Here is a 27,286-nt window from a genome sequence, read left to right on the forward strand (position 1 = left end):
CTTTTGTCCCTTTTAGCTGTGCTTAAGCCTAGAGATTATCCTAGCTCGTTTTTTGCTTTATTTTAAGTGATAACACCTTATTACAGCTTTTATGAATACTTGTTTACTCTCTGGGTTAGCTTTGTACTTGGCATCAAAGGCTCTCTCTGAGAAACCATCCAGTCACAATTTGCTCCTTATAGATACAAATCTTAAATTTCTTTTATAGGTAACTTGCAGGTGCAGCGTCCTTGTGTATGCCTAGTACTGAGTGACAGTGAGATACTGCAGTGATGGACAAGTTTTTGAAAAGGAAAGAACTGGACTCTGAACAAAATTTGGAGCCAGATGAGAGCCCAAGTATGAGTGGGGATCAAAAGAAAGCAAAGATGGTTAGCTTCTCTGGCACAAGGCAATATAGCGAAAGCTATATTTCATTTGGATTTACTGTCACCGGAGATGCAAACAAACCAACTCCACTGTGCGTGGTGTGTGGTGAAAAGCTAGCTAACAGTGCTATGGTCCCAAGCAAACTTAAACGCCATCTCCAAACGAAACACCCTTCGCTTCAAAACAAGAATGCGGACTATTTTGTTCGCCTGCGTGAAAACACGGAGAAACAGGCAACTTTCATGAGAAAAACCACAAAGGTAAATGAAAGAGCTCTGAAAGCTAGCTATCAAGTTGCTGAACTTATAGCCAAGTCAAAAAAGTCGCACACTGTGGCAGAGACATTAATACTTCCCGCCTGCAAAGCTATTGTAGAGGAGATGCTCGGACCTGAAGCAGCTAAGGAAATAGCCAAAGTCCCTCTCTCAGACAACACAATTTCCAGACGTATTAATGACATGTCTGCAGACATCGAAAGTGTGGTTTTGGAAAAGATCCGTATCAGTGAGAAATTTGCATTGCAACTTGACGAGTCTACTGATATCAGTGGACATGCTCAACTCTTGGCCAATGTCCGTTTTGTTGATGGTGATGCAATTAGAGAAAACTTCTTTTTTTGCAAGGCATTGCCAGAAAAAACAACAGGAGAAGAAATTTTTCGGGTCACATCAGAATACCTTGAACAAGGAGGACTTAAGTGGGAAAACTGCACAAGTGTCTGCACCGATGGAGCTGCAGCCATGGTCGGGCGCACCAAAGGCTTTGTAAGCAGAGTGAAGGAAAGAAATCCAGATGTGATTGTTACGCATTGTTTTTTACACCGTGAGGCCCTCGTAGCCAAGACTTTACCAGCAGACCTAGTTCATGTGTTGGATGATGTTGTGCGCATGGTAAACTTTGTAAAGTCACGACCCCTGAAAAGTCGCATATTTGCAGCTTTGTGTGAGGAGATGGGAGCGAAGCATAAAACCTTGCTGTTTCATACGGAGGTCCGGTGGTTGTCGCGTGGCAAGGTCTTGGTTCGTGTGTATGAGCTGCGGGAGGAACTTAAAGTATTTCTGACAAATGAGAGGGCAGATTACGCAAAGCTGCTTGCAAGTGATGAGTGGTGTGCAAGGCTGGCATACCTGGCAGATATATTTCATCATCTGAATGAACTGAACACACGAATGCAAGGCCGAAATGAAAACCTGCTTACAAGTACAGATAAAATAAATGGATTCCGTTCAAAGGTGCAACTCTGGCATCAACACGTGGAAAGTGGCAATCTTGAAATGTTCACACTCACCAAGCAATGGCAAGGTGTTCACACTGCTGCACTGTGTGAGATAATAGTTAAACATTTAAAAACTCTCGAGGAGAAGTTGTCATTTTATTTCTCTTCAGTCTCCACTGAATGCCTTGACTGGGTCAGGGACCCTTATAGCTCAGCATCAGTTGGTGGAAAGGACATGACTTTACAGGAGCAGGAGGAACTAACTGAACTGAGGCAAAATCGTGGTTTCAAGCTAAGATTTGCTGATCTACCTTTGGAAAGTTTTTGGTTGGATACTGCCAAGGAGTTCCCCCTTTTTGCAAACAAAGCTATTTTGACATTGCTCCCATTTTCCACTACATATCTGTGTGAGATGAGCTTTTCAAGCATGATTGCTATAAAAACTAAATACAGAGAGAGACTGAGAGCTGTTGACGAAGAGCTACGTGTGTGTCTTTCTTCAATTCCAGCCAGAATATCAGCTTTGTGTTCAGCCAAACAGGCCCAGGTTGCGCACTGATCAAATAAGTATTTTATAATTTTTCATATTTCTGTTTACTTACTAACTATTTCATAATAAAGTAATTATAAAATACTTTCTTTGTGTTTATTTGATTCCTATTCAACAGAATTACTTTATATATAGTCAATATAGAGGCACAGAGTTAAATTTTCTAACATTTTCTAACATTTTCTAATGGTGGTGTGCCTCGTGATTTTTTTCATGAAACAAGTGTGCCTTGGCTGAAAAAGGTTGAAAAACACTGGTATAAGGCTTAATTCAGTCACGCCTTGATTTTAACAATGTACTTTATCTTGGCTCTCCTGAATCCACTCTAAGAAGGCTTCAGATAGTCCAGAATTGTGCAGCACGCATTTTACTCGACCTTCCCCGGAGAGAGTCAGTGAGGTCTGGACTGGTGTCCCTGCATTGGCTACCGGTGCGCCAGAGAGTTGTGTTTAAAGCTATGTGCATAGCTCACCAGGCCTTCTGGAACACCGGCCCAAGGATCACGCGGGACCTAATCTCTCATTACATGCCTAGTAGAAGCCTACGCTCTAGTCAGACCTTTCTGGCAACAGCCCCCAGAATTAAAAGAGCCAGAGCTGGAGGCAGAGCATTTTCCCATAATGCTGCCACAGCCTGGAATGCCCTCCCGTTGCATCTCAGAGCCAACTCTAACCTCACGTCCTTCCGTAAACAGCTGAAAACCTTTTTATTTCATCCAGTCTAAGCCCCCTTCTCTCCCTGTGTGGGCCACTGTACGGACTATGAGTATTCTTAGCGCTTGGACGCCTCCGGGCAGCAATTCGCGCTTTACAAATGTTCATTCATTCATTCATTCATTCATTAACTTACGGGCGATCCAAGGGCAGGCAGCAGTGACTAGCCCAAGCTGCCCTGCCCGCCTGATGAGCCAAACTGCACCGTGGCTAAACCAATTGGTGCTAAAATGTATATGGGGGTTATCCTCCTTACATATCATGGACCACCAGTCCATACCTTTTACTCACGCCTTTTTAGGGGCAGAGCATAACCAGGCAAGCCCTCAGTTGCTCAGGCTTACAACCACCCGAAGGATTAGTGGGGCGCCGTCACATGCAACCAGGGTCCTGCCATAAACACTCCTGGAATTTTGGCATAATGCACCCTTATTGTGCTCCTGAGAGGGTAGCCCTCGTATTAATCAGCCTCTGGATCGCCCTGTAACTCCGCCTGCAACACAAATGAATACATTAATACGTTCAAGTCAGTAGCCCAGGTCTCACCCTGTCATGCAGGGTAAGTGGTTGGGAGGGTGATAGCGTGTCCAGCGGGGGACAAAGAGGGTGGCCAGTGGGTGAGGGCAGGTATAAATACGTGTCCCCAGCCCACCGTGCTCCGGAAATGACGCCGGACCTGAGGGGGGGACTCCCAGAGGGGGTCCCAGCGACAAAGGGCGGGGAGGTGTCTGAAGCGGCACTAGGGGGCCGGCCTCTTTCAGGGCTTACTGCGTGCACCGTGGGCAGCCGTATTTCTCTAGTGTCCTGCATGTGGTTCAAGGAGAGCAGCGCCAAGAGTCCGCAGCACCGGGACTTCTTGCACCCAGGGCAGCCCTCGATAAGCTCTACCTACCAGCATAGGGAGGTAGGGGGCAGGCGGGAAGACATCAAGGGAGCCCCAGGTGCCCTTCCACACCATCATTTCCATCTGGACTTTCATTTACTTTGTGTGTTAAGTGCTTGAACAGCGCATGCTGCAAATGTGCCTTACACCCGATTCTGAAAAAACATTTCAGGGTGATGCAGACACAATTGAAATGTTAGGACAAGAATGCGGTCAATGTGTATGTGTGCAGGGCAAGATTCACTGAAAGAGGCCCTTGAATTCAACAGCTTCCAGGGGACAGCCCGGGCCAGGCCTAAGTAGATGGGTACAGGGCCCGCTGCTTGCTCTTCAATAAACAAACACCCATGGCCATAGGCGACCAGCTCGTGACTCCTCGCTCCGTGCACTGGCCGAAAGCAGGATTTCATCGAAGCCCACATGCCCTTTGCCCTATCCATAGTGGCCGCTGCATTGCTGCATCTGCATCCGTTTCCTCAATTATTCAGTAATTTTCACTTCATCTGTACAGTGTCTGAAAGTGTTGTGAAATGTCAAAGGGTGACTTGTTGTTAGGTGCGGGCGTAGTTTGCGAAGTAGCGCTACGCGTAGCTACACGAAGGTCACTTCGCACTACGCGAGCTTCGCGTTGCTTCGCAAACTGCGTAATGCACTGTGCAAGATGCTGTTCGCACTGATTGCACAGTGCCGGATGCTTGTCCGCACTGTGCAATCAGTGCAAACTGCATCTTGCAGAGTGCAAGCGGTCGTTTTCTGCCGCTCGAGTAGATTTCCACTCAAGCGGCAGCTTTCTCAACGCGGACTGGTAGTTTCTCATCGCGAGCGGTCGCGAGCATACGCGACCACTCGCAATGAGAAACCTGACCTCCCCGCATTGAGAAGCTAACGGGAGGTTTATTTTTCACGCTCGATATCGGCAACTTGATGTTGCTGATCGCGAATGAGGAAAAAGTCTCGCCGGGATTTCATTTTGCTTGCTCGCGATTGCCAACTTGACGTTGAGGACCGCGAGCAAGCAAAAAATGACCGCTATGCGTGTTTGCACTGTGCCACGTGCAATTCGCGTAGTACGAAGTAGCGCAAACTACGCGAGCGTAGCGTAGTGCCTTGCCCAGGCTTACTTGTTGTCACTACACCTAATTGTTATTTTTAGGTTTTCCCTTTAGATACTTTAATCACCGTAGTAAGAGTTAAAGAAGGCCTATGAACTCAAACTCTGCACAAGAGCTGCCCCAAGGTACTGCCTGAGGCCCTGACCCTACGATCTCCTCTAAAAAATGCAAATATGGGTGCCACTCTGCTCACTAATCCTGAACACACAAACACTGCATTTATCTCCTTTCATGAACTCTGACGCCAAACACAGCATCATTCTACTGGATGAACCAAAGGTGGGAGGTTTACCCTCTATCACCTGAAGTAGAATGTCTTGGCATTATCTGGCATTGTGTACACTGTCATGATTCTGGGCAGATCACTTAATCCCTCCATACTTAAAATACAGAAATGAATGTGTCCTTGTGTAGTGCAACTGGTGCGCATGTAAAGCGCTATATAAAACTGCAAATAAAAGCGCTTGGTATCTGGCAGCCGAAATCTTATTTGTACTTTATGGCTAATTCAAAAGTGCAAAGGTGAAATGCTATCGATAGACCCATCTTTCGCCATCTTAGTTTTGGGGATATTTGTTATGTATGGTGTCACCAATTTTCTTGCCCCGATGGACCAATACAGTGAAGAAGTGGAGCTATGTTACAGGTGGAATACACCGTGGGTATCTATTTTCATGGGTGGGTATGAGAGATTGGCTTGGGATATTTGGACAGTTTAGAAACAGACCAGCTAGGTATCATGTCTGGGGAATTTTTTGGTTTGCTTGTAATGATTCTTGACACTTGTGTGGTAAAGTGCCACATTTGCATCTAATCTTTTTTTCAAAAGAAATTGTTGCAAACGTAGGATGTAAAATCCACTATTTGAATCATATTTTTTCAATATTTACTTGTAGGGGGAGAACCCCCACTCCCGCAGTCTTCCATTTTAAGTGTGGGTTCGCTAGCTGCACATTACAGTTGTATCTAAAATTTTCCGCTCGCCACTTTTGAAATCCACCAGCCGCCACTGCTTCCAAACAGCGCAAATTACAAATTGTACCTACGAAGCCTAGATTATGATTTTAGGGTTCTGTAGTAATGGGAAGTGCTCTGTTTTCTGGACCAAATATGAATGATCATAATCGATGCACTGAATTCCCTTCACAATAATATCTATGGAGGGGAAATGGCCCCCAGCTGCAGGCCCCACCCCCAATGCAGCACCCCCTGCAGAAATTGAATGATTTCCCATTTCCTCCTGAAGCTCTGGACGGATGAAGGGCTGAATCAGTCACACAAAGCCCTGGCATGCCAGCACACACACAGCTGTCTGACCTGCTTTGAAAAGTTATTTTGGTGCCAGAAACAGCAAACGATTGTCCCCCTAGTGTGGGTGGTGCCTGGAAATAACAGCTGTATCCGGTGTCCCCCACAGAGGCTGGTCACCGCCTTCCTTCACTGTCCCAGGACAGTGCACATTACTCTGCAGTGAACGTGTACAGTTCAGCAGTGGCCGCAGGGCATGGCCCGACAGACACAATGTCCTGGACAGACAGACAGAGGAGGCTGTGATCTGCCCCTCTCCCCCCCCCCCTCCCCCCCCCAGCTCCAGGTATTCCTCTGCCTGCAAGGTTAATGTCATCCTTAACGTGATTAATACAGGGAAAGTTTACGAAGCATTGCCTGCTGCTGTAAGGATAATGTTACAACATGTCTGTAATTATAATATTACAACTTGTTTCTTTCAGGAAGGTGTCTGGAATTACACCTTTTCATAAGGCCGAGCCCTTCTCTCAGAAGAAACACGCCCTGCCCTTCCTCTCTGTATTCAGAGACTGCTGGAAGTTCCAGGCCCGTTCTCTTGAAACCCTCTCAGTCGATCAAGCAGATATGTTTCGGCTCACAAGATTCATGTCTACACGTTCCCAGGCCCTTCTTCTGCGGACACTGACGTGACAAGGGCGCCATGGATGCAAATGGAAGGAAATAAATATATCGTGTCTTCAACCCTGGAAGGGTTGTGAAAAAACAGTCAGTAATGAGAGTAAAGCGGATCCTTCACAGCCACGGACACCGGTGCCACTGCACCTGCTGCACTATTGACAGCCATGTCCCTGCGGAAGCGGCCTGTCCTCTCTCCAGGCTGGGCCAGGGTGCAAGGCTCTGACACAGATGCAGCCCTGTCTACCCCCCCCGCCCCCCCCCCCCCACAGAGGCTTTGGATTCCTGCTGGCTGCCCTTCACCCCTTAGATCTGGGGGTTCAGCACCTGCCTGGAGCCTGTTTCAGTGGCAGTGATCGTAGCCCCCACCTCGTCATCGGGGAAGAAACAGAGACAGGCCCCGGGCAGGCAGTGGTTAGAAGCTTCTGGGCTGGGGCGGGGGCAGTTAGTTGTATGTGAGAAACCAACTCCAACAAGAAGGCACTGAAAACACAGGAGGAGCGCGAAGGTGTTCACCAGATTCAATTCAAAAGGTATAAATAGAATAATAAAAGGACTTAAAAATATTCGGCATAGTGGATGCGTTTCCGCAGGAATGTTTTATTTCTACAGAGTGAACCTATTCCAAAGGCAGCAGAGCGCTCACAGCGTGGAGGACACGCGTCTCTGCTAGCCCTCTGGAGAAGCAGCTATCTGCAGCCTGTCCTAGTTCAGCAGAGAGGCCGAGCATAGGTCAGCTGCAGCTCCAGCGCAGTCTTACCAGGGAAAACCTTTGAGCTGCAAAGTGGCGATGCCGAGCCCGCAAAGGAACCCCATTTTAGGTCGAGCCTGGGCAGCGCATGCGCTGCTCTGCGGGGCATGCTGTATTCAGGTATGGACTTGAAGCTCCGCCCACTCTCTGCCCATATTTCTCATTGGCTTGTGTCATTGTCCACTGTAAGCTGTGGGTTTTCATTGGTCAATAGGTGTAGTAGTCCCTCCTTAGTAGCGCCTTGTCTCATTTTGTAACCTCCCATGCGGACACCTCAGAAGGCTTTAATTACAGCCTCAGAGCACTATTTTGTTAAATGGTTTTCACCTGCACATGCTCTCCAACAACGCTTTATTATTATTTTTTTCATAGCACGGCATGCCATGCTGATACAGTGGCATGTTTTTTTTTCTTTTCTATTTCTTCACTTTTTTTTGTTAACAAGCGCCCCATGCCGCGCTTTCACATTCCTCAAACCAAGATGCCCATAAAGAGTGGTTGCTGTAAAAGTGAAGGTACCATTATAGTAATTGCCCCCAATATAGTTATAAAGTGGTCTCCGGAACTGGGCACCACAGTCCAAACAAAGTCCTGCCAGTGCTGCACCTTTGTGCGCTGGTTTTCGCTTTGCCTCTAGATAGCCACATTCCTCTAGTTCACAATGTTTAATCACCTCATAGACATCCAAAATATGATGTGCCCAATGTAAAGCTCTAATGTGCGGTTCCCAACAAGCCCCTTATGGAAAGGTTTATGCTATACCACATACCACCGCAAAAATAGTCACTCGCAGATCCAATACATCTGACTTTGCACAGTTATTGGCTTTGTGCCTGCTTCAATTTGCTGTAGCTTGGTGTTAGTTCACCGTTTCATAGAAAACAGAAGGACGGCATCATGGACCCACAGACTATTGACAACATGCAAAAGAAAGCATTCTAAAATGCTTCTCTGCGTATCTGCATGCATGCTGTATTCACAGGCGGCCATTTTGAATGTTATTCTGTTCACCCGTGCGCTGTCATGAATGAACATGCACATGCAGGGCGGCCATCTTGGAATGCCTTTATGGCCCATTTCAAAAAGGGCGGCTCAATTCATTCAATTCAAAACAGCTTTATTCGGAGTAAAATATACATCCATAAAAGCATTCTAAAACAAACCATGATTAAGTTGATCCAAAGTACAATATGTAAATTTTAAAACTCAAACAATTTCCATTAGTATTTACAAAGAAACCACATGATCAGTGTAAGAAAGTAGGATCTGCTTCACATGGCTACCCCCACTTTTTGCTGGTGTTTCACTGTTTTTCGACACTAGTCTGGCTGTGGCCCTGCTAATCAGGACCACAGCCTAGCTGCTTCCTCTCTAAAATGGTTTGCATGTACATTAGGTACATATCTAATTGGATTCTGGAGTGCCCTATAAGCCCCTAGTATATGATATACTATGTACCTAGGGCATAGGTACCTCAGAGGCCTACCAGGGGCTGAAGCATGTATTATGCCACACCTGGGAAGCACTCCAAAATGGCACCACAGGTCTGCTACTGCAGCCAGGGTAAGGGTGTGCTTGCACCCCTTATCGTGGTATAGGCTACCTATATCCACATATATATACAGACACATATAAACCTATAAGCCACTCCTATGGCAGGCCTTGACAATCCTGAAGGCAGTGTGCTTGGTTTTGTGTGAGAGGGTGCCCAAGCATGAGCTGAGCCCCTCTGCAGCTTTCGGAAATCCTTCCTTATAGCGGTTCTGTGATACAGCCATACCATATACTCTTAAGTGCATTATAACCTTGCGGTAAATGCTAACTTTGGAATGGCTGCATCAAAACATGTTGTGTTTGGTGTCAAACGCTTTGGAATACTACCCCCTGTCAATTCTGGCGGCAGGGGTAGCATTCCACCCTTCTAGAGGGAAAGACATGTTCACACTGGTCAAACCCGGTAGGACTTTCCTGAGCCCTGGCATCACAAAATGGATGCCTCTGCCACAGACACGGGTCTGGCCTCCTACTGCTGACCGAAACTTCGGCAGGGGAGGCCTGGACAATAGGTTTCCTGTCGAAGGGAGGTGTAACCACCTCCCCAGACAGGCAGATGTGTATTGGGGCTGGGGGGGAGCACTCTCTGGTGCTTTGAAGTCCTGTACTGGGGGCACACTTGGTGTCCCTGTGCATAGTCCAGTTCAAACCGGTTGCAGGGGCTACCTGCCCCTGCTCTGGCATGAAACTGGACAAAGGAAATGGGTGTAACCACCCCTCTTTCCAAACCCTATCGTAGGTGGGTCACTAGAGTATGTCCAACCCCCAAACTTAGTATAAGTATGGGAACCCAGTCCTTGTGACTTTAGATTACCCTGGACGAAACTCTGCATCATATATCCTGGACCTTCGACCTTCTATCATGACTAGAAGATGGAAGAAATCTCCCTTGGGGTCAAGGAGTGACTCCCTTGCTCGGCAGGCACCAAAGAAGCAACTGACCGGTCTGCATCGCTGAAGCTCCCGCCGGACGCTGAAGTCTTTGCATCACCAGAGGTAGATTTCCAGACTTGCCCGAGGCTACCCTGTGTCCACAGCAAAGCTGAGGCCCGTGGCTATCGTGGGTGACGTGGAACCATGACCCCTGGACACCGTGATCTTTTGCAGCAAAAGCATCTCCATGGTCTTCCTCGAAGTTGTGCTATGGGCTCCGAGTAGCCCCAGCCTTGAGCACCTCCTGCACCTAAGATTGCTGGCCTCCACTCCACAAGTGACCCGTGGGCCAGTTTCAAGTGCGACTGCTTGAGGATCCTTCATGATCACTAGCCCGTTGGCTAGCAGGTCCCCACGAAGGCAACTCCTTTTCTGCTTGGGCTTTCCTGGTTGCTCCAGATGTGCCTTGACTTACCCTTGCTGGGTGAGTCCCTCAGACCTTGCTGGTCTGCACCGCAGTCCTTTCTCTGAATTCCAGTGACTTGCCGTTGCCAAGGCTTGTTGGGTCCATTCTGGTTACCGACACCGCACCACTCGACAGACTTTGTGGGACAGCTTGAATCCGGCTCATGGACTTCATCAACTCCTTCTGGACCTCGTGGCTGAAGAGTCAAGACACCCGTCAACTCACCTGAAGCACCCGACATCTGTGGTCATTGGTCCATCCTGCCCTCGGTCACTGGCTAGTGACCCAGACTCTTTCCCCTCTGCTTTCCGATTCCTTCCATCCTAAATCCAGGCTTGGATCTCTTCGGACACTTTTCCTCTTCACGGCAGCAGCAGTTCTTTGCAGGCTCCTATTGAAATTGACGACGCGACCCGACCCGACACCAAAAGATACCTATGCACCCGGCTTCCCTGGGTGAGGTAACTCGAGTACTCCAGTGCTCCCGTGGGTGCTAACCCTAGAACTTATTAAGTCCAAAAGGGTTTGGTCCTGACTCGATTAGAAGTGTCCCTAATCTTTAAATTTCCAACCGCGACATTGCCCATAGAAGATAACGGGAACCCGCGGTTGTGTTCTCACACTGCATAGAGTCCCAATGGGTCCCCTGTGTCACTACCTTGGGTGGTTCCTTGGGGTCCCAAAGATTCTACAGGCTCTAGGCCTTGTGTCTAGTTCAGTCGTGGTTCTTATACCACTTTTTTGGTATATGGTTTGGTACGCCCCTAGGGCCCAAACGTGTATTTGTGCTATTACTGATGATTGCTATCTTGTAACTTAAGTACTTCGAACTCCAGTCTCATAAAGAGACTAGAGGGGTGTGTTTGATTTTAAATACATATATTTTAAATATATACCTGGTGTGGTTGTCTTTTCATTTGATCATTCAAGAGATTATAGACTGGTAAAACAAGCTGCTTCACATTCCTTCAAGACTTAGCCTGAAGGCTGCTCTCCATGGCTACCACTAGGATAGCTTTCAATAACGGTTGTCTTTAACCTATCACCATAAGGGGTTGTTTGGACTGATACAAGGTGCCCACTAGAACTAGTGGACAGCATATATCAGGCCACCTTCTCACACTAGGGTCTGCAGCTGTGGTGCAACTCTTCACCAACTATCTCACTGCAATGAACTGACAGTTTATAATTCCCAAACCACCATGAGGCCCTCCAGCTGATTGGTACCCTTACATGTCTGGTGTATTGCAGCAGTACATAGTTGCCCTTAAATCCTTTGGTTGCTGAAATGGCAGACATTGTCACATTCCCCTCTTCAACATTGCTAGGTTTTGCAGGTCAGGAAGTATCACTATTAGTCACTTCTAGGTCACACATGAACACATTTAAATAAGGGGAAAGGACACTAAGCCAATCAGAAACATTGCCAGCTGTGTACATGCATCAGAACACTCAGAAACCTAAACTTACTCTGTGTGCATGTGCTGGAGCAGGGTTTTCTGTTGAAAATTTATCAGGTTTTTTAGCTCCAGTTTTGTCTATAAGTTGTGACTAAAATAACTAATTTATAATCGATAACTATTGGTTTTGTTAAAACTTTGTTTTAATTAAGATGGTCCGTTTTGGCCTATAACAAAATGGCTGCCTTTTACAGCCTGCACTCGAGTGATCGAATTTTGATGAGAGGGCCTTGCTGAACATGGTTGACAGTCACCTGACCATGGCTTCTGCTGGAGTTTTGAAAGTTTCCGTGATGACAGCGACTCCAGGCAAGCGTCCAAATAACCTTGGAGGACAAGAGAGCCACAATGAACTTTGTGATTACAGCGGTGGCTTCGTTATGGTGCTGAGGAAATGCGTGCGAGAAAGTAACATTTGCAAAACTCGAGTTTCCTTCTTCCGTCTTTTTATTTTTGTGATTTTTCTGAGCGGAGATTTTCCAAATGTAGCGATGCTACATCCTTTCCTGCTCGCTCTGCTCAGTGGTTTAACGGATATTCAGAACATTTTATGTTGCTTTAGTTTGTAAGATTTGTTATAAATATTGTTAGACTAGAGAGGGTCTAAGGCCACTTCTTCCCAAACCTGCGTTGGTGAGGATCGATACTGTGAGGACGGCGACTCGGGAGACTTTACTGAGAGACCTGTCCTGACCCATTTATGACATTTAGCTAGAATAGGTAACTATGAGAATAATGATTTTGCTTTTGATTGACTTTCATTTGAACTAATTTTAGATAAAATTTCATTTATGAATTACAGTGTTGGTGATTATTTCTTGTCAATTATTGAGTACTCTATTTTGATTATTGTTGTTTAGATCATGACTCAGGACAGTATCAAACTGATCACATTGACCTTACTGTAGATACAGGGTGTTTAGGAGTTTTCTCTCCGCAGGTTCAGTGCTGATAGAGTAATCGAGCGTATGTTAGTGAAATGGGCCCAAGCGTGTGATGAGTGTGTGTGCGTGTGTCTGTGAAATTACTCTATCCGTGGAAGTAGGGAGAATTTGTATGCCCTGATCTGCAGCAATTTCCTGGTAGCAGAGTAATGGTTTTGATTATTGTCTTGATCTGATTAGATTGCTTGTACATTGGCTTTTGATTCATTGATTTATTGATTGATGTTGGTATATGTACTAACACTATATGTTAAAGTCGTCGTGTTGAGTTTTATGTAGTGCTTCTGGAACTTGGGAGCTGATGGCAGTTCCGTAGTAGGGCAGAGGGAAGTATATACTGCTCTCGGGAAAGACGGGATTGTTGGTCCTGTATGTATGCAGGAAAAACGTGTGACAATCGATGTTGCGCGTCACATTGTCTGAGTTCGGAATCAGTGACATCGTCGTGTGTTACTATTAGGGACATATTTTCAGTATAAAAGGAGTGTGTATGGTAGCGAAGGTTATCTGTGAAACTCTGGTCTTAAGTCCCAGGGATCCGTAAGGTTTGCCGTTAAAGCTTACCGCTGGAGAAGTAATAGGTATTCACTGAGCTTGTTTGAAGGACTGGGCAGAGGTATATACTGCTTGGTTAACGTGTGTTATAATTCTGTAGTGAGGCAGACTATTCGCTGTTCTCGGAAAAGGCAGGATTCTGTGTGTATGTACTACATTTTTCTTGTATGAAAGTGCGTGAATGTATGAGCATTTAATTGATTGTAAGACTATTTGGAGCAGTCCTAGAGGAAACAGTTAATGAGTGCATGTTAGAAGGGCAAAGTAGAGAGATGTGCTACTGTGTCAACGAGAGTATTAATTCCGTAGTGGAGCAGAAGTGAGTGCTGTTTCAGGGAAAGACGGGATTCTTGTAAAACAGATTTTCTTTACTATTCTGTGGTTAGCGAAGCAGACAATGGAGATGTTTTAATGTTGTAACTAATAGATTTTGTGAAAATTTAAAACGAAGTCTACTGAGGAGATTTTGTAAAGGAGGGGTAGACGAGTGACAGGAGACAGAGCAGAAGCTGCAGTCAGCGACTGGTGACGTCAAAGAGACCGCGCTCTGATTGGGTAGTGGATCAGAACAGGGTTCGCGCTGGGATTGGTGCGTTGGTGTGAGCCGCGCTGGGATTGGAAGGAGTACAGGGTGACGTAGACGCTCCAGGATTGGTGCGTTGGTGTGAGTCGCGCTGTTATTGGACAAAAGATTGTACCGCATAGTTGCATTACGGAAGGGATTAAAAAGATTTGGGAAACGCTAAAATGTATTACGAAGAAGAGAAAAAGAAGAAATCCTTGTTCGGTAAATTAAAAAGATGGTTTGACAAGGATAAGGACATTAAAACAAGAGAAGGTGAATTGTTACCTCCAACGAAAACGCCTGCATCCTTCATGGTTGCGAGATATGGGTATCATACCTGTATATGGTTAGACAATTGGGTTAGGTACACTAGAGAGGATGGTGTTTTGGCTTTTCCGGAACATGGTTCATTTAATATGGCTGTGTTGAGAAATTTACGGGAAAAGATGTTGTGTCTTGACCCGAGACCAAGGCCGACACAATTTGAGGCATTGGTGGAATGGGAAGATGAAGTACATGAGCGAGAAAAACAGAGGTCTGGAGGCAACTATAGGTATATGTTTGGGAGGAAATATGATCGTGAAACTCATCATGATCGAATGAGGAGATGGCGAGATGCTAGCATGACAGAAGGATTATATCCTATGAGGGAAATTGAAGAGAAGGAAGAAAGAAGGGAAACAAGAGGGGTACCTGAAACAGAAGTGAAAAGGTATAGAGTTAATGATTATGAGGATGAGGTCTTGGATGACATGATTTACAAGAGACCACCACCATATAGACCAGAACCAGAAGAGAGCACACCAGTTGCTACTCCAATAAGAGATACTTTGCGTATCATTGAGACAGAAGTCGTGACACCTGATTTAAAAAGTGGTAGCTCTTTCAGAGAAAAAGAGAGAGAGAATCGATGTGGTGACGAGAATACGAGAGAATTAGCCAAAACTACATCGGAGCTGACTGAAAAGATTAGAGAGCTGACAAAGAATTTGGAAGCTGTTACGGTGCCTGTAACCATAGGTCCGGTTATGCCTATTTTTGATAAGCAGAGGACAGGTGAGAAGGGTTTGATGGTTCCGTATGTAGGGAATACATTAACAAGTTTGGCTGGTCCTTCGGGTGAGTCAGGAATAAGGACAGAAAATAATGATTTAAGACAAACAAGACGTGACACATGTAGCGGAGGATTAGAGGTGCAGTCTAATTCAAGATTGGATACTAGTGATACTAGTAGTTCAGGGATGCCGATTCTGGAACCACAAAGGATGCCAGAGAAAGTGGGTGCAGTGAAAAAGTCTACAGAAATAACAGCTGAAGATTTGAATGATTGGTTGAAAGTTCTTCAAAAGAAGGATAAAGATTCGCAGGTAATTGATGTAGCCAGGTTACGCATTGAATTGGAGGAGCTTGTTGCAGGGACAATTTCTACAGACATACTCAAAAACCATCATGATGGAGAATTGTTATTTATGTGCAAAAGCATCACTTGGAGGGTTAAGAATACACATGAAAGGTTGAGGACAATAGCGAGTGAACAGGGAGTTGACATGGATAAGGTGAAAGTTTTGCAGAAACCTTACAGGGTGGATTTCACGGATAAGGATATTGAAAATCTAAATGGTGCTGGCAGAACGGGTCAGATTAAGGAAATGATTGCCTTATTGAGGAAATGGGGTGATGTAGAAAGATGGAAGGATAGGTGGTATAAGAAAAGGGAAGAATCAGTGGACAGGACTTATTCAGCATTTCCTGTGAGAGAAAAAGAGAAAACAGTGGATGCTTATCCTATGAGAGAAATACCTGGAGGAGGATATGTACATGTTCCATGGACCAGACAGGATATTTTATCATTTACAAATGATTTCCCTCGACTGAGAGAAAAGCCCGTCGAGTGGTATAGGCAGGTAGACAGGTTTGTGAAATTGTCAAAGGTGCTGTGGATTGACCTGAATAGTCTGTTTGATATAATTGTTCCAGCAGACTTGTGGGCTGAGTGTAAAATAGTTGTGAGTTGGCCTACTGAGGAATATCCAAGAGATCAGAAAACAGGAGCACCAGATCCAGAGGTAATGAAAAAATATGATCAGGTAATTGTATTCCTGAAAAATAAAGTGCCTCCAAAAGAGACAGACTGGGTTAAGATAGATCGAACACATCAGGAAGCAAAAGAATCAGTTCATGCTTTTTTTACGAAAGGCTGATACTGGCTTTCAAACAATTCAGTGGGGATGAACACCTGGGTGACAAGGATCTGAGTCATTTTAGAAACAGATTTGTATATGGCCTGAGACCTGAGATTAGTGAGAGAATTCGTGAGCATACAGTGGACTGGCAGAGTAAGAAAATAGATGAGATCCTGAGACATGCAAAGTACTTCAGTGATGAAATTGAAGCAAAGCAAAGAAAGCTGAAAGAAAAGGCAATGTGGGCACAGGTGAAAGTTGCGGAAAGACAAGAAGCACAGTTGGTGGAACAGGCAAATAATCCAGGGAATAGGCCCAGATATGCAGGGAAAGGAAAGGGGAATCTTGAGGAAGCTAAGAAAAAGTTCCCTTGTCACAACTGTGGTCAACTGGGACATTGGAGATCCGAGAGTACCAATCCACCATTAGTGAATAATGAAAGTAAATCATTAAATCAACAGGTGCAGACAGAGGGGTGTAATCAACAGCAGCAACAGCAGAATATTGTTAAACAGCAGAGTCAAGAGCCAAGACCGCCCTTGCCGCAGAATAGAGGGTCCCAAAAGTACAATCAGGATTCGGGATTCTACAATGATGAGCAGGTAAACAAACAAAGGCGTTCTAACCCGGTACAACAGTATTTGTTAAAGAATGAAGGGAGTGAGTCTGAAGGTGATTATTGACGGTGCCGAAGAGAGGAGGAAGAGTGCATACTTGGTGCAACTCTAGAAATAGACCAGGCAGGACCATTTGTAGATGGGAAAATAAATGAAGAAGGTGTTACTTTTTTAGTAGACACAGGAGCAACGAGATCAACTGTCAGGTCAGCAGATATTAGAAATCTTCCTCTCTCGGATGAAGCAATCCAAGTAGTTGGTGTAGCCAATACACAAATCAAGACACATCTTACCGAACCAGTAAGGGTAAGAATAGGGAAATTTTCTGACATGCACAGATTTGTGGTCTGTGACACTAGTCCAGTAAACTTGTTAGGCAGGGACCTGCTGTGCAAGATGAATTGTACAATTTTCTGTACACCGGATGGAATAGCTTTTGAAACACCCGATGAGGATGTTTTGTACCGGATGACTCTAGATAATAGAGAGAGTGAGATGGTCGGTACATATGCTGTGTTTAATCCAGAGGATTTGCCTCAAGAGCTGAGAGACACAGTGAAAACGACAGATTTTACTGGAGAAGATGTGGGATTGATGAATAATGTAGATCCTGTGAAAATCTCAGTGAAAGAGGGAATTACTTATCCTAATATCCCTCAGTACAAAATGACACCAGAAATAATTGAGGGAATAACTCCTATTATTGAGAAAATGATCCAGCAAGGAGTTTTGAGAGAACTACTGAGTAGCCCGTGTAACTCACCGATAATGGGGCTAAAGAAGCCTAATGGGAAGTTCAGGATTGTACAAGATTTGAGAAAGGTTAACAAGATTGTGGTGGCATGTTGTCCCATTGTGCCAAATCCGTCAGTAATTTTCTATCAGATTCCACATGATGCTGAGTGGTACACAGTGATTGATTTGTGCCATGCTTTCTTTTCAATTCCATTGCATCATGACAGCCAGCCGATTTTTGCATTTAGGTTTGGCCAGCGTATTTTAGCATGGTGTCGAATCCCACAGGGGTACACAGAGAGTCCTTCGATATTCAATCAGTTATTGAAAAAATCATTGGAGAGTCTGATCATGCCTGAAAGCTCAGTACTAGTGCAGTATATTGATGATTTACTTGTGGCATCAAAGACACGTGAAGCTTGTGAAGTAGATACTATAGCTTTACTGAATCATCTGGCAGATGGAGGGTTAAAAGTATCTCCAGCCAAGTTGCAATTTTGCAAGAAAGAGGTGCATTATCTTGGACACAATATTGAAAAGGGTCTGAGAAAAGTGACTGATGACAGGATCAAAATTATCAGGGGAATGAGAGCCCCAAGGACCCAGAGAGAAGTGAGGATGTTTCTGGGGATGGTGGGTTATTGTCGTCAGTGGATTAGTAACTTCTCCCTGATAGCAAAGCCACTGATTAAGCTGACAAAAAGTGAGGTGAAAGATCCATTTGAACTGGATGGAGAACAGAGGGCAGCATTTGAGGAGTTGAAGAGCAGAATGTGTGAAGCCCCTGCTTTGGGAATGTCAGACTATGAAAAAGAGTTTGAGTTGTACTGCAGTGAGAGAAATGGGTGTGCACTTTCAGTGTTAATCCAGAAGCATGGACAGCTGAGAAGGCCTATTGCGTACTTCTCATCGACACTTGACCCTGTAGCTGTGGGTTTACCAGGTTGCCTGAAATCAGTAGCTGCCACATGCAGAAGCCTGGAACAGAGTGAGGGTATAATAATGGGATATCCTGTAAGGGTATTCGTACCTCATAATGTGGCAATTCTTTTGACGAGAAGCAGAACTCAATATATGTCACATAGTCGGCTGACTAAATATGAGAAAGTCATTCTGGGAGCATCAAATGTGACTCTTGAGAGATGTGTGAATGTGAATCCAGCAACATTGTTGCCAGATACTGAAAATGTGGGTGTAAAGAACGAAGATGATCATAATTGCTTGGATGTGCTTGATTTCTGTACAAAGCCGAGACCAGACATAAGAGATCTTCCATTGCCTGAAAGTGACCATGTGCTGTTTAAGGATGGATCATGTCTGAGGAATGATGATGGTGTGCTATGTGCAGCATATGCAGTGTGCAAAGTTTCGGAAGTTATGGAAGCTTCGTCATTGAAAGGAGTGAAGTCTGCTCAAGTTGCTGAATTGGTGGCATTGACGAAAGCTTGCGAGATTGGGAAGAATCTGAGAGTGACTGTAATGACTGATAGTCAGTACGGATTTGGAGTCGTGCATGATTTTGGCCAGCTTTGGCTACAGAGAGGTTTCTTGACGTCGAGTGGGACTCCAATATAGAATGCTGAAGTGATTGGGAAATTACTTGAGGCGATACAGCTGCCTAAAGAATTAGCAGTTGTAAAATGTGCTGCTCATGGACAAGGAGATGATTTTGTAACACTTGGAAATCGTTTCGCAAACGACATTGCACAGTATTGTGCTAAAAATAATCACTCGATCAATAGGGAACGAGAAAAGGAAATGTCTTTGTGTTCTGTGATGTTTACTAATGTCCTAGAAACGTGGGATGAAGTGAAACAGTTGCAGGATGAGGCAGGAAAAGAAGAAAAGAAAGATTGGATCAAGGCAGGTTGTGCCCCAAGAGAGAGTGATCATGTTTGGATCTATAGAGATGGTAGACCAGTCATGCCTAACTCTATGCTGTCGACAATGGCAAAAATGTATCATGGCCAGGGACATTTGGGAAGGGATGCGATGATCAGGTCTTTTAAGCAGACTTGGTATAATGCAAAGTTCAGGACGATTGCAGAAAGCATCTGTCAAAGATGTTTGATTTGCCAGCAATTTAACACTGGGAAAAAGACAGTGGTGAGTCTGGGAACGATAGGCAGAGAAGGTGGTCCTTTTACGAGAATGCAGATTGATTTCATTGAAATGCCCCAAGTGAACAGATTGAGGTATGTTCTAGTGGTAGTCTGTTTGTTCTCGAGATGGGTGGAGGCCTATCCGACTAGGAGAAATGATGGAATAACAGTGGCAAAGTTACTGTTAAGAGAGTTGATTCCTAGGTACGGGTTTCCAGTAACGATTGAGTCTGATAGAGGTGGACACTTCTATAATGAGCTCATGAGTTTAATTTGTGAAGCATTGAGCATACAGCAGAAGCTACATTGTGCATACAGACCAGAGGCTTCTGGCGTTGTGGAGCAGATGAATGGCACAATCAAGAACAGGATTGGTAAGATGTGTTTAGCCACTGGAATGAAATGGCCTGATGTCTTGCCTCTAGTGCTAATGACTATTAGATCCACTCCAGATAGAACTACTAGTTTGAGTCCACATGAGATTTTGATGGGACGTGCAATGCGTCATGCATTTGTGCCTGTCAATAAGTTGATGACAATAACTGATGACATGGTTTTGGATTACTGTAAAGGCCTGGCTGACGCAGTTCATTCTGTGTTTCACCAGGTTGGAGAAGACGCTACAACACTTGAGAAGAAGCAAGCTCATGATCTGAGTCCAGGGGACTGGGTGAGGATTAAAGTGCACAGAAGAAGAAATTGCTTGGTTCCAAGGTGGGGAAGGCCAAGACAAGTTATTCTTACTACGACAACTGCAGTAAAGTGTGCCGGTGTGAAAAACTGGGTGCATGCAAGTCATACTCTGAGAGTTCCAAATCCAAAAGATGGGACTGGTAAGGAGTATTTTGAAGAATCAGATTCAAGCGATGATGAGGAAGCTGAGTCAGTGAGAAGAAATCGAAATTCTGAAAGAGAAACAGAGGAGGCTTCAAGAGAACCATTGGGAGTCTCAGGAGGGAGATCGGATTCTGTAAGAGTGCCTGAAGTTCAAACGAGCAGTGGAGAAAACAGAAGAGAAAGGAGCAATTCCACAGAGATTACTTCTGAATCAGATGAAGAAGTTGAAAATCCACTTGAGATTACACCTGAAGAAGCAGGGTCAGTAGAAACTAGAGAGGGACAGATTGCGGAAGACCCCCGCGGAGGTGTAGGGAATATTCCTGATAAGTTAGGTGAAGGGACAAGTAGACAGCAAGAAGATTGCGTGTTGGAGACCCGAGGAGGGAAAGAGTTAGGGAAATCTCAATTGGTGGCTGGAAAAACTGTGGTGCTAAGAAAACTGCTGAAGAACAAGAGGCAAATGAGACAGAATCAGATGAAAGTGAGAATGAGAAATCAGAGGGTCGAGTTCTGAGAAAGAGAACTTGGATTGGAGAAAGGAATAATAAAGAAGTAAGACCAAAAAAGGTTGTGAGAGGAGATCTTTGGCCTAACAACAGAATAAAGAGGCTGAGATACAGACTGATACGAGCAAATACATCGAAAGCTGAACAAGTGAACGAAGTGTCGAGTCAAAATCCAGCAAAAGGAGAAAAGCAGAAAGAATCGAAGGAACCAGAAGAAATCAAAAGAATCAGAAAATCTAACCAGAAGTATAGGTCGCCGGAATGGACGTACGTGGCACTGTCTGAAGGTGAAGAGGCAGAAAGTCAAGGACATCCAGAGGAGACCGTACGAGAAGTGGTTGAGGAAGAAACAGGTGAAATCCTGAAAGTTATCTTGACTGACATTGAAGAAAAGTCAGATATTGAGGATGTTGTTGGAGATCTAATACAATTTGATGTCGAAGAAGTTGAAGTGAAGAGTGATGAATATCCAAATTGAGTGAACTAAAGGAGTCACTTGGAGAAAAGTGAAAAGAAGAAAGTCTGAAATTAAGCTGTTTGAAGTAAACCAAAGTTTCAAAAGTTCCAGTAGTAAAATAATACAGGCTAAGTCAAAAGACACGGTCAAAGTAGTAAAATGGCTAACATAGAGAATAATCAAAGTAGATGTGCCTTCTTAAAAAGATGGTGTAGAATGTGCTGCTGCTGTACTGGATTATTAATGCTATTGTGGGGTGTACTAGCTTTATTAGTTACTTTTAGAGTTACCATAGGTACATTTGAGATACACACTGAGAATGTGACTAATGCAGAGAAGAGTTCGCATAAAGTAGTTCCTACTAGACTTAGTAACGCTTACATACATAAAGATAGGTCAATTAATGATTTTTCTAGCAATGTTTTTTCAAAGTTGTTGTATGAATACGTGAAGACGATGGAAGTTAGGGATTGCTACGTATGTATGCAATTACCTGCGTCCGTTTCAGAGGGTGTTACTTATCACCATTTACCAGCTACGTATGGAATTTCTTGTAGTGTGTTAAGTAGTGTTTTTTATTTGCTAGGGAAAATAGATTATGAGATGTCTAACAAAGATAACATTTTTGGGCAATTGCCTATGAATAAAAGGCTGAATCCAGCTAAAGAAGCTAACATTTTTGGAGAGATTTTTATTGAGAAAGAAGAATTAACATTAGATTAAATTTTTAAGAACAATTTAACTTGCAGTTTAAAAGAAGAGGAGAAGGCTTTCCTAAATATGGTGGAGGAAAGGAGAATGAGCATGCATGAGAAAGCAGGGAAATATGGAGTGAGTGAGACAATTTGGGACATTGAGATGGGGAAAGTGTTGAAAAATGGGGCTAGTCCAACTTTGGCTCTAGATGCACCACAGAAGGGTAAACTATGCATTACTAGAAAGAAATCTCAATATGATACATATTTTGTTGGGACTAGTGAGTGTCATAATACATACTTCATTGCGACAGGATGGGGTTTCAAGGGAGGAGAGGATCCAGTTTTTCCAGGAGTGTATTATGTTTGTTGGAACAAGGGTTATTACAGGTTGCCTGACCATTGGTATGGCACATGTTATGTGGGCCTGGTCTTTCCAAAGATTTTCCATATAGATAAAATAGAAGATTTAGAACATATTAATTTACTAACACGTTTTAAGAGAGAAACTTGGTCAGAAATTGTAGGTGATATTTTTGGAGCTTTAATTCCAGCAGTGGGAATTTCTTTAAATGCTTATGGGATTCGGAAACTGTCAACAGTGGTGGATCGCTTATCGACAAGTACCGCTGGAGGGTTTCTTTTGGTGAATACGGAGATGATTGCCGTACGTGCTATGTCTATGCAGAATCGACTTGCCCTTGATATTCTATTGGCCAAGGAGGGTGGAGTCTGTGGAATGCTGAAAGTTCAACATTGTTGCACTTACATTCCTGACGAAAGCAAAGACTTGAAGGTCTATATCAAAAATATTACTGATTTGCATGAAGAATTGGTACCACTGGAAGCTGAGAGTATTTGGACTAAATTAGCTAATAAAGTTAAAGCTGTTAAGAGTTTTATTGCTAAGATAGGTAGTACTATTATAGGTAAGATATTGTTTCCTCTGTCCTGTGTAATTGTTGCTTTATTGATACTAAGATTGGTGTTTTTGTGTTGTAAAAACAGGGGAGGGAAAAAGAGAAAAATTAGAAGTAATGCAGAAAAGAAACAAAAAAAGGTCAAGGAGAGATCCACAAGTGATAGAATTAGAAGAGTTGAGGGAGAGTGTGTACTTGGAAACGAAGAGGGATGATGGAAGGGAGTCTGGTGTGTAGTGTTGTGGAGAAGAAAAAAGACATTTCCAATTTCTCCTAAAATGGGACTCAATTTTTTTTTTGGGTTGTTTATTTGGTGATAATATCACCAAAGGGGGGATTGCTGGAGCAGGGTTTTCTGTTGAAAATTTATCGGGTTTTTTAGCTCCAGTTTTGTCTATAAGTTGTGACTAAAATAACTAATTTATAATCGATAATTATTGGTTTTGTGTGAAAACTTTGACTAACCAACGAACTAACAAGAGAAGAACTACACGTGGGAATGCATGTATGTTGCTTAATAATAATGTGCAGGTTTAATTAAATGCATGTTGCTAAGTGCTGTTTGTATAAAAGCACAAAACGCTTTTGAAATAACGTGTACTAATGCTTTGGTGTGTTGCAAAAGGCTAGATAATTACATACACATAAGGGTATTAGTGGGGTTAACATTGTTTAATCACTATGCTGTGGTAACGTTGTTTTTGTTTCTTTTAATTAAGATGGTCCGTTTTGGCCTATAACAAAATGGCTGCCTTTTACAGCCTGCACTCGAGTGATCGAATTTTGATGAGAGGGCCTTGCTGAACATGGTTGACAGTCACCTGACCATGGCTTCTGCTGGAGTTTTGAAAGTTTCCGTGATGACAGCGACTCCAGGCAAGCGTCCAAATAACCTTGGAGGACAAGAGAGCCACAATGAACTTTGTGATTACAGCGGTGGCTTTGTTATGGTGCTGAGGAAATGCGTGCGAGAAAGTAACATTTGCAAAACTCGAGTTTCCTTCTTCCGTCTTTTTATTTTTGTGATTTTTCTGAGCGGAGATTTTCCAAATGTAGCGATGCTACATCCTTTCCTGCTCGCTCTGCTCAGTGGTTTAACGGATATTCAGAACATTTTATGTTGCTTTAGTTTGTAAGATTTGTTATAAATATTGTTAGACTAGAGAGGGTCTAAGGCCACTTCTTCCCAAACCTGCGTTGGTGAGGATCGATACTGTGAGGACGGCGACTCGGGAGACTTTACTGAGAGACCTGTCCTGACCCATTTATGACATTTAGCTAGAATAGGTAACTATGAGAATAATGATTTTGCTTTTGATTGACTTTCATTTGAACTAATTTTAGATAAAATTTCATTTATGAATTACTGTGTTGGTGATTATTTCTTGTCAATTATTGAGTACTCTATTTTGATTATTGTTGTTTAGATCATGACTCAGGACAGTATCAAACTGATCACATTGACCTTACTGTAGATACAGGGTGTTTAGGAGTTTTCTCTCCGCAGGTTCAGTGCTGATAGAGTAATCGAGCTTATGTTAGTGAAATGGGCCCAAGCGTGTGATGAGTGTGTGTGCGTGTGTCTGTGAAATTACTCTATCCGTGGAAGTAGGGAGAATTTGTATGCCCTGATCTTGATCTTGCTTGGTGAGCACAATGCTAGGAGTGCCAGTCAGATAACACGTTCAAATGCCAAGGCAGTGGACTCTACACTCACCTGCTCCCCTGGTTTCCCATACAGCTTGCAGTACTGTGGGAGGAGGCTGTCCAGCTGGGCCTGGTTCTCCTCCTCATTGAATGCTGGGGACCTCTCCACAGTACGTGCCATTGGAGGATACAGAGGATACAGAGGCAGCAGCAGTGGTGTGATGTAATGCACTCCTGTGGCATGTAGTGCAAGCAAATGCAGTCTCTGGGGAACACACAGCCTTATATCTGTGCTACAGAGGCAGTATCTGTTCGATGCGACCAAAGAGATAGGTCAGACTCGTTCGCATTATCCGAATTAGCCCAATCCATGTCTTTGAATGCATCGGACACGCCTTCAACGTCGTTCAAACTTTCAGCATCATGACACCATTGAAATTGCAACATTGTTGTAGTGCCCCAACTGAATCTGGCAGCACAAGAGTTGTACATGTAGCAAAACACAAGGCTCGTCTCCATGACAGCCAATAGCCAATGGGTACGTACGCCTTGGATCCTAGATGTCCGATGCCTCCTTCAGAATCGCACCCGCATATATAGACATTACAGTCTATGACCAAGGCGTGCGTACGCCTTGGATCCTAGGCGTCCGGCGCGTCCTTCAGAATCGCACCCGCGTATATAGACATTACAGTCTATGACCAAGGCATGCGTAAGCCTTGGATCCTAGGCGTCCGACGTGTCCTTTAGAATCGCACCCGCCTATATAGACATTACAGTCTGTGACCAAGGCGTGCATACGCCTTGGATCCTAGGCGTCCGACGCATCCTTCAGAATTGCCCACGCCTATGTGACCATTACATTCGATGGTCAGAGGCTGCCAGCCTAAATGTTTTGACAAGGACTGAGGGGCTGGACAACACAGTGACAGCCTGTCACACAGTACAGGCAATCACTATTCATGCTTCATTACATGTGTGGGTACATGTCTACACATGTCATATTTGGTGTGCACAATGTGGTACACACTACCAGGATATGTCATGTTACATTGTCACAAAAAGGCATTGTGTGTGATGCACCTCTCTAATGTGCTTGAGGACTTTGCTGGTCAACACACGTGGCCTGGGCACAGTTACAGGGGTTTAACCGGTGGAGAGGCGAAGCGGACAACTGTAGGACACATGGCTGGAGGCGCTGAAGATGACAAATGTCACAGTAGGCTCTTCCACCCTCGACCTCCCATGGAGTAAGTAGGATAGTGACCTAGGGTTTTTCGTGTGAGTACCACACCAGTGGGGGGATTGATCCTTACAACCCCTGGTCTTTTAGTGGTTGATCCTTTATACTACTTGCGTAAAAAGGCGGAGCCCTTTAACAACACTTGGTCCTGACGAATGCTATGTACCCTCCGGGGACCCTAAAGCAGAAACATGTTGACCATATTTAGCACGGTGATGGGATAATTGGTTCCCAATTCACCGCCCACTTCTTTTAATACCATGCAGTTGTTCCTTTAATTAAGTTAGTTTATCGACAACTGTAATGGTTTTTAGATCACTTTTCACGAACTCACGGGCCACCACTTAGTTTAGAAGTGCATCCTTGTCTCCAGGTGTATGCCCGCCCTCTATCAAACTGAGTTTTTAGAGGGTGAGGACGGCCTATAATGAAGCATGACACCAGGTGGTGTGTGAGGCCAGTCCTTCACTTTTTGTGAGATGCCCCCACAGGATACGCATCTCTAGAAATCCTGTAGGAATCCCAACTAGGGACAGCCCCATTTGTGTTTACATGCACATTATGTATTGCTATGTTACATGAACCATACATTGTATATGATATGTCAATTGTGTCCCTGGGCTTGCTGTGTGTGGTACATAATGAGTGTCTGCATATAGTGCTAGGCACATGGACATATTTGTATCTGGGAGTTGTTAATCCCCCCCAAATTCCATCAGTTTTGGGAATGTGATTTGGTGTTGTATCTGTGTGTCACAGACATCCACGTTTGCTATGCAGACAAGTCTGTTTACACATCTTGTGTGTAATGGTGGTGTTGGAACGTGTACATCATACGTTACATGGTGACTGTGTCCATGTTGCAATACATGTTCCCCGTGTGTGTGACTGCCAGTCCCCTGTCATTTTGACAACACAACTATCCTCACTATATGTTGAGGTGTGTGTTTGGTATGTGACATATGTTGAAATGTACTGTGACAGGGCCCACAGAATGTCAACAGCAGAGCATGGCACTTGTAGTGTCACCATGTGGAGCTGACATGTTAGGTGAGGGGCAAATGGCTGACATATGTGTCCATGCTGAATTGCACACACCTGACTCAATTGTGTCCTGATGTGATGTAGCATGTGGTATTTAGCATGGTCATAGCCACAGATGTGGGGGAACTGAAATACTTTCTTTGTTTCCCTATGTACTGCAGGAGCCCTAATGTCCACAGACCCTTCCCAGATCTTGCAACCATGACTGAACGTGACTGCATCCGACGGTACCGCTTCACAAGCCAGCTGATTGAGGATTTGGAGGAGCAGTTGTCCCCACATTTACAACCTGGGCGTACGTATCCAACTGCGCTGACCTCCAAGGTGAAGGTGATGGCAGCCCTACATTCTTTTGCCAACTGA

At 44.4% G+C, this 27,286-nt stretch overlaps 1 protein-coding gene across 1 annotated transcript; it reads left to right on the forward strand.

Annotated features, from left to right (window-relative positions):
* The first annotated feature begins 272 nt into the window (after positions 1–272).
* LOC146813439 (zinc finger BED domain-containing protein 5-like) lies at positions 273–27,286 on the forward strand. The gene is made up of 2 exons (XM_085615427.1): positions 273–1,133; positions 27,008–27,286. The coding sequence occupies exons 1-2, from the start codon at positions 273–275 to the stop codon at positions 27,284–27,286; spliced, it is 1,140 nt and encodes a 379-aa protein (XP_085471553.1).

Source organism: Triturus cristatus, chromosome 7 (genome assembly GCF_964204655.1).
Source record: "Triturus cristatus chromosome 7, aTriCri1.1, whole genome shotgun sequence".
Classification (NCBI taxonomy): domain Eukaryota; kingdom Metazoa; phylum Chordata; class Amphibia; order Caudata; family Salamandridae; genus Triturus; species Triturus cristatus.

Excerpts from the sequence above, each read along its gene's own strand:
- LOC146813439 (XM_085615427.1), top strand. The coding sequence starts at position 273 with ATGGACAAGTTTTTGAAAAGGAAAGAACTGGACTCTGAACAAAATTTG. Across the intron at positions 1,134-27,007 it reads TCGGGCGCACCAAAGGCTTT|CATGTGGTATTTAGCATGGT; the intron begins GTAAGCAGAGTG and ends GATGTGATGTAG.